An 8,395-nucleotide genomic window follows, 5' to 3' on the forward strand; every position below is an offset into this window, starting at 1 on the left:
TGTAAGAGAGCTAGCTCCCTCATGCCTGCGGATGTCGTGGTTCCGATAAATTGAGACAGTTCAAACAAAATGCAGGCATTGTTTATTGACAGCGGAAAGAATAACAAGTCAGAATATTTGGTCTTTTTCTCATGTTCTTGTTAGTAGCAACAAGGAAATTGTATATATAAAGTCTCTTTCAAGCCTTGCAGTATTAATTTCTTGGCGTTCGTTTTCATTGCCCATCCCTTAATTTCCCAAAGAAAAGGTGTATGTGAGAGAAAATTGAACTAAGCTTAAAGTCTCTCAAAGGTCTCTCATAACAGTACTGTCAACATGACTTCCTTTTTATTGTTGTAAGCTGCCTAGGTTAGCCCCGATACGGCAAATAAATTAAATAAATAAATAACCTTACTAAGTAGCATCCTGACAATTACAGTCCTACTACTTTAAGGCGGACATCAGGTTAAGAAAGTTCATTAGAAGATTAATCTTTTTGGTGGATCATACTATTCAGTAGAAACTGTCTTGTTTGCATGGAAGAATCTCCCATTGTATCTCCATTTTTTTTTTAAAAAAAGGTCAAATAGAATATGAGGTGAGAAAAACTTCTTCATAGTCTGAAAATAAGAGTACGCTTCTAATAAGAATAAATATTTCTTCAGCAGACTAGTTCTGAATTATTAAGGGATACAAATTCATTTTTCTGTCACTGAGGTAGGTGGAGGTTTCTCCCTCCTAATATTAGTGGATATCGAAACTGACAGAGTAGAACATTTATGGAAGAAATAGCCTTTAATTAAATAGTAAAGAGTTGGAAAGTTGTGTGTGTAGGCTTCGCAAGTTCTGACTCTGCCCTGAGTAAAAGAGACTCTTCTTTCCTTCCTTCCTTCCTTCCTTCCTTCCTTCCTTCCTTCCTTCCTTCCTTCCTTCCTTCCTTCCTTCCCTCCTTCCCTCCTTCCCTCCTTCCTTCCTTCCTTCTTTTTTCTTTCTTTCTTTCTTTCTTTCTTTCTTTCTTTCTTTCTTTCTTTCTTTCTTTCTTTCTTTCTTTCTTTCTTTCTTTCTTTCTTTCTTTCCCATTTCGCTTGATCATTCCATGTGTTTCCTGCCCCTTGTTTTCACTCATCCAAACTGGCAGGCGAGCTGAATAAAACATGACATTTGAGATGTCGCAGAGTGATGTTGATTGTTCAGAGGTACCAGCAAAAACCTTCTGGGTCCCCTCCCCACCACCTTTTGCAAACAGACTAAGCCACCAGACTCCTAATAAATCTTGCGGCTGCTGCCCATGGTATAAATTTGATAACCAGCTGTTACCAGCCATCAGTGAGGTGAAGAAAAAAACATGCTTGCCATAATTTTGGTTGTTGTTTTTTGGCTTGGAACTTGGCTATGTCAAGACTTGATTTGTGAGAGGGAGGCTAGAAGGAGGTGTTGGTGAGCTAAGTTTGCATTCCTGCTAAGTGTGTCTCCATCCTGCTGGATCTTGAGTGACACAGATTACTTGTTGAAAGAGTTCTTGGTTTCGAAAAACTGGTGTGAATTTAAGCAATGTTGGAGTCTGGGGTGGACCGGCAGCAAAAAAATGGGGTTGGAAATCATTCTCCCCCAAGTGAGAATGTCTCCATAACAGGCCTGATAGGAGCTGGTTGAACTCAAACCCGGAAACATAACTACAAGTCAGAATTATGGAGATTCTCAGTCATCCAGGTCATAGTTGTCTCAACGGGGCCTTCCTCCTCCTCCTCCTCCTCCTCCTCCTCCTCCTCCTCCTCCTCCTCCTCCTGCTTCTTCTTTTCTTTGAGGAAGAAGAAGAAAACGTTTGGCTCTGCATCCAGGTAGCTTCATCTGTTTTAATAGTGGGGGGCGGGAGATGGATGGATAGGTATTAACAGTTGAGACTGGATGGTGGGGAGATGGAAGGATAAGCTCTGATAGGATGGTGGGAGGGGGGGATGGAAGGATTGTATTTCTTTGCAGTCACCTGGTCATTTGTACTCTCTCTTGAGAGCTGTTGAGGCCTCTTGCGGGTTTATCTGTGCCCTCCAGGGTCTCCTGGATCAGGGTGCAATTGTTTGGGGAATCTTCTTGGAACTTCTGCAAGAACTGCATTGTAAGCTGGAGATGGGTAGTGTTCAGTTCTGACATGGATGGATTCTTTTACCCCCTTTTTCATTCCGGTTGCCTGATCTAGCTGGTGGATTTTTCCCCTCTAAATATCTTGTTGTACTTCTGCAGTCATCAGGGATCTTCTGAGCATGCCGGTATCTTTGTGGATGTGAGTGTTGTTATTTGAGCTACATACAGACCCACAAATATGCAATACAAAGTCACAGCGGGTATGCGTGATTTTTCATTTGACAGAGCAATATAGCCTAGTGGGATACGTACTGCTTGACTGGGCCTGCTAGAAAACCACACTCTTATCTCATAGTGGCCCAACATCTCTCTCTCCTCCACAACAGGTGCCTCTCACACCGTGGAAGGCTGGAAAGTGAAAGAAAAGGTTGAGGAAATTGGAAGGCAAAACTGTGCTTTGCGGGAGTCCAAAGTAAAAGAGACGCTGTTTAAGGAAATATAATGTTGGGAAAGGACGAAACATTTGTACGGCTCAGGGGTTGTTGCTGGCCATTTTTCACACTTTGGGGAACTAAGTGCCCATTTTCCCAAGTGAGCTCTAATGACAAATATGAAATTGTTTCATACACACACACACACACACACACACACCACACACACATACACACACACACACACACACACACACACACAAGCACATGGGGTTGGTGCTTGGAAGACTAATCCTGAAATGCGGTTTTTCAGAGAAAGGGTGTGCTACGATTAATCTCAGTCGTATATTAATTTTACTTTTCACACAATCAACAAGATTTATGTGATCTGTTTGTCTCTCTCTCTCTCCCCCCCAGTCTCTCTGTCATTTATCTTTCTGTCTTATCTGTGTATCTTTATGATCTGTCTATCTCTGTCTGTCTGTCTCTGTCTGTCTGTCTGTCTGTCTATCTATATCTGTCTGTCTGTCTATCTATATCTATCTATCTATCTATCTGGTATCTATCTATCTATCTATCTATCTATCTATCTATCTATCTATCTATCTATCTATCTATCTATCTCTATCTATCTATCATCTATCTATCTATCTATCTATCTATCTATCTATCTATCTATCTATAAAATTAGTGGCTTCTCAGGGCTAACATAATGGCTATTACTGCAAGGAGTTCTAATGGTATATGTGTGCATATATGTGTGTGGGCAGTTTTGTGTGTGTGATTAAATATATATACAGTATATATATATACAAAATGATGTGCAAGAGCAGGGAGGGGGCAGTCATTGTCCAAATGATAAACCAGGAAAAAATGAGCAGGGGAAGAAAAACAACAAAACTCATTTGAAGACATGTGCCTCTTCTTTCGTAAAGGAAGATTATACAGAAACAGGAGAAAGCAGGCTTAAATGTGGTAAAAAAAATGAAATAAATTCTTTTTGTTGTGGGTAGACCTTTATTGTGTCTTTATAGATTCACAAGTGGGTTGAATACAGAAAAAAAAAACATACAGAAGGGAAGAGACCGTACTGAGCTCTATAATCCCAATGCTCTGATGGCAATTAGCCATTTATTTTAATAAGAGCAAACCAAAGCTCTCTCTGACAGGGCTTCCTTCCCTGATTGTTCAATGTTTGTTTTCTTTTATTCTTTGGCTAGCTATAATGCCATTTTAAAAGAAAGAAAAAAAAAAGTGGGACATTAATGCTTTATGGACACAGAACAATATTCAAGGAGGAGGGGGAAAGAAACAGACCGTATTTCTATGGTGTTTAATTCTATCTTGCAGTTTGGCTCAGAGAAAGTATGTATTTATCGTACCCCCATGCAAATATAAATCTCCTTCAGTCATTAATCTGGAAAAGCGCTTTGTTAGATATGAACGTATCTAAGCTCACTATAGTTATACACCAGTCCTATCCTGCCAAGGGCTCCACTGGCTGATTCCTGGCTTGACAATTTAAGCGATGCTTTCAAGCATTCCAAATCTAATCTAGAATATGCATGCTGCTTAAGCTTTAGATGTCATGTATGGCTGTCTCGCTTGATGCTTTAAAAAAAACAGTAGTAAAACAGAGGAAGTGTTAAGAGGAAACAAAAGCAATCAAGCAGAGATGAAAAATATTTGGGGGACGAGTTGGGTTTTTGTCCTATATGGTACATTTCTGAAAAGAAATGCTTTAAAAAAGAAGAAGAAGAATTCTCTCATTTTATATATATATATATATATATATATATATATATATATATATATATATATATATATATATATATATATATATATATATATATATAAATGTTGCACTTAGTTCGATGGGCAGCTGTCTGTGGTGTCCCACCAAAGTTCTTAATGCTTAATGTATGGTTTGTGATCCTACAGCTGAAGGATCTACTCGGAGGACCCTTGAATAGGTTGAGAGTTGGAGTGCCTAAATAATAATAACAACAAACAACAACAACAATAACAACAACAACAATAATAATAATAAAGTTGGAAGGTACTTTGGAGGTCATCTAGTCCAACCCCCTGCTCAGGCAGGAAACCCTATACCATTTTAGACAAATGGCTGTCCAGTCTCTCCTTAAAAACCTCCAGTGTTGGAACATTCACAGCTTCTGGAGGCAGGTTGTTCCACTGGTTAATTGTTCTAACTGTCAGGAAGTTTCTCCTTAGTTCCAGTTTGCTTCTCTCTTTGGTTAGTTTCCATCCGTTGCGTCTTCTTGTCCTGCCTTCGGGCGCTTTGGAGAATAGCTTGACTCCCTCTTCTTTGGGGCAGCCCCTGAGATATTGGAAGACTGCTATTATGTCACCCCTTGTCCTTCTCTTCATTAAATTAGACACACCCAATTCCAGTGGAGTCTGTTAGCAGATAACAACACTGTGTGAATGTGAAGAGATGCAGAGCCCAGCCCAGCCCATCTGCTGATATGTTGGCTACTACCAGAAAAAGTACCAATAATGGCTTATTTTTGGCTTATGAAAAAGCCAAGAAGGTGGCTACATTCTGGCAGTCCAAAGTTTTATCTAGACATAGAAGAAGAAGAAGAAGAAGAAGAAGAAGAAGAAGAAGAAGAAGAAGAAGAAGAAGAAGAAGAAGAAGAAGAAGAAGAAGAAGAAGAAGAAGAAGTGAAGTCAAATATACGTATATGTCCCAGGATAACGTTGAAGGATCCAATATGGGTCGGTCACTGGGACCAGAGCTTTCATCTTCCAAGATTTTGGACTCGTGCTGGAGCCCATCTTCAAGGAACGTCTCTCTAGCAAATTGTGTGGTAGAGAGAAGTTCCCTGAAGATGGTCTCCAGCATGAATCTGAAATCTGAGAAGACTAAACCTCTGGTCCCAGTGACTAATCCAGATTGGATCCTGGCTGATTTGTCAGAGGGCCAGGCTTCTACAAATTCCCTGGCATTTTTTAGATTTGGCCTGGTCTAGGATAATCACATTTTCAACTTGTCAGCTTGTTACAAGTCTATGATCTCTTATCTGAAGAAGCCAGCTAAGTTAGTTCAATCAATTCTTTGGATGATTATAAAACCACTTGCTATTTCTTTAAACTTTTGGAAGCTCCATTTATTACTTTCAGATGCATTTCATCTGCTCTGGGCTAAATACTGGCAGATGGGCATCAATCTGATTCACTCTGCCTGCCTGAGTTTTTCATATGAGAAAACAGACTGGACTATCTGTGCTTTTTAAGAACCATCAGGCACCACTGCTCTCCTAGAGGTTGGATGGAAATTAAAATGGGGGGGGAGCAGCGACTGTTTTGTCATTTTCCTGCATTAAAAACAAAAAAAACCAAAAAACTGAAGTCTCCATCAAGCTGTGCTCGATTCCTGATGACTCCGTGAAAATATTTGCGTAGCTTTCTTGACAGCTATACAGAAATGGTTTGCCAGTGTGTTTGGGGGGATATATTTTTAACTTCCTTCCCTAGCCTATAGCAATAGTATTTTGTAAATATTTTCTATCAAAATATTTAGCCATCCTGATCCTGCTTAGCTGCAGATAGACTAGTGTTGTCAACTGTGTGTCTCCCATTTACTGACTTGCATTGCATTTTCCATTCTTCTTTACTTTTTCCTTCTTTTCTTGCAATGCAACCAAACACAACTAATGCAACCAGATGCAACTGATGCAACTACACTTCTCTCTTGCAGTGCAACTAAAGAAACCCGTAACAATCATGGTGTGATCTGACAGTGACAAGGGAGAGCTCCCTCAATAAAGCCATTGCTCTGACATGAACCTCACATCTGGCATGTGACCCACTGCCCTGTTTTGGGCTCTGGATGATGTGGGAAAGGCCTGCAACCCTCATGATGGTTTGAAATCCTGAGCCACTTCAAAGCCCATCCTTAGAGAAGGCAGATTGAAGACCCCCCACCCAAGACCATAAGTCTAGGAAACTCCACTGTCAACCCAGAAATGGAGTTGACAATGGATCTCAGCCAGGGAGATTGCTGGGCACCAGGGAGATTGAACCAACAGTAATAATCCCAACAGATCCTTAGAGTGAAGCTTACTGAACAGGGTCTCACATCTGGTGATTGATGGCGCAGTGCGCTTGAAAGCTGCGGGAGACTCCTGGATGACAATTGCCAAAGTCCACCCCTCTCCCAGAGTTTCAGCTTATGCCACACCTGAAACCCAGACAGTTATATTTCTGAAAGGGCTATCTACACTTTTCCAGACCCAGTCAGGTCTTTGGCAAGAAAGGAATCATTACTACAGCCTCACTTGGCATTTAGAAGCAGCAATCAAAAGTAGGGTCACTGAAGGTCTGCTGGCAAGGTCCTGGGATCGATACCAAGGAGCTGGAACGTAGAATTGGTTTAAGACATTGTCACACGTGCTTTCAGGACCCACCCCCATCCACATTTTAGGAAATAAGAACTTTTGGAGCCAGGTTTGTCCCAAAAGGGAGATTTTACTAGGATGTGATCGGTTGTGGAAGTACAAGACAGGATCTGGCATTGTGTTACATTTTGATACTATATAAAGGATTCCCGTTTCAACACCCCCCCAACCCCATCTGGTCAGCCTCACATCAGTTAAACTTAGGTGCCAACCCTTTCGTGGGAAAAGGGGAATCTTCTCGTGCTTTATTGCTAATTGCCTTCTTCCTTTCAGCTTCAGATGGGGATACAACCCAGATCTCTTCTCCCTTCCCCTCCTTTGTTGTACTGGGATCAAAGGGGTTTACCTGGTCTTTGGAATGCAGCCTCTGGCCAGGCTGAATAAACATCTTCACCTCTTCCCCCCCCCCCGGGAATGGCAGAATCCAGGGACGCACAATATTTAAAACATACATTTATGAATGTGATAAAAATGGATTGTGACACGTGCCCTAAAAATGGCCTATTCCCTGTCTCCCACCATATCTCCATGTGCCCGTCACCACAATACTACTACGTTTACCTACCACCATGGCAGTGAACTGGGGTTAGCTTCCAGATATAGGTGGTTGCTGGGGGAAAAATGAGTGAAGAGAATTAACTGGATACAAGATTTAACTGGGTTTGTGTTTTTTGAATCTTCATATTGCTGTGCAGTCCTAAAGGTTATGTTTCTTACTCTTGTGAAGGGCTCCTTTCCCACCCCCCTACCTGTTGTTGAATATATTTGTTTCTGTTTTGCAATGATGGAGGGGGAAAAAAATGAGGCTAGCGGTCTCTCCCATTGCATTTTTTAATACCATCTTTTCTTTTCCTTCTCTCTCTTTCTTTTTTCCTAGCTCTGCTTGGTGTTCAGCTGGACAACACCTTGGCTGTTCTGGAGATGGACTTGCTTTCTGGGACTTACCTCTTGGCAGTCTTACTGGTCTGCGTCGTCTTTCAGTCGGGGGCCCAGGAGAAGAATTACACCGTGCGGGAGGAGTTACCGGAAAATGTCCTCATTGGCAATTTGCTGAAGGATCTCAATCTGACCCTTGACCCCGATGTGCCCCTTTCATCTCCCCTTCAGTTCAAGCTGGTGTACAAGACTGGCGATGTCCCCCTCATCCGCGTCGAGGAGAATACCGGAGAAATGTTCACCACGCTCAACCGCATTGATCGGGAAAAGCTTTGCTCTGGCATTTTTAGTGAGAACCGTTGTTTTTATGAGGTGGAAGTCGCCGTTCTTCCTGACGAGGTCTTCAGGCTGGTCAAGATTCGATTCCTGATCGAGGATATAAATGACAACGCTCCTCTGTTCCCCTCGACGGTCATCAATATCTCCATCCCCGAGAACACCGCGATCAATTCCCGCTATTCCGTCCCATCCGCTGTTGATCCTGACATTGGAGTGAATGGCATTCAACATTATGAACTCCTTAAGGTGAATGGTGGACCTTTGGCT

The 8,395-nt window shown here is 41.8% G+C and overlaps 1 protein-coding gene across 1 annotated transcript in view; it reads left to right on the top strand.

Annotated features, from left to right (window-relative positions):
• Positions 1 to 7,834: 7,834 nt before the first annotated feature.
• PCDH11X (protocadherin 11 X-linked) overlaps positions 7,835 to 8,395 on the top strand; it is a gene marked incomplete at both ends in the record, with an annotated part of 442,916 nt that continues 442,355 nt past the window's right edge. Inside the window, one exon of the mRNA XM_083371795.1 lies at positions 7,835 to 8,374. Within this exon, the coding sequence (XP_083227921.1) occupies positions 7,835 to 8,374 (540 nt within the window). The remainder of the gene's footprint in view (positions 8,375 to 8,395) is intronic.

This window comes from Vipera ursinii (assembly GCF_947247035.1).
Source record: "Vipera ursinii genome assembly, chromosome: 12".
In the NCBI taxonomy this organism is placed as follows: Eukaryota; Metazoa; Chordata; class Lepidosauria; order Squamata; family Viperidae; genus Vipera; species Vipera ursinii.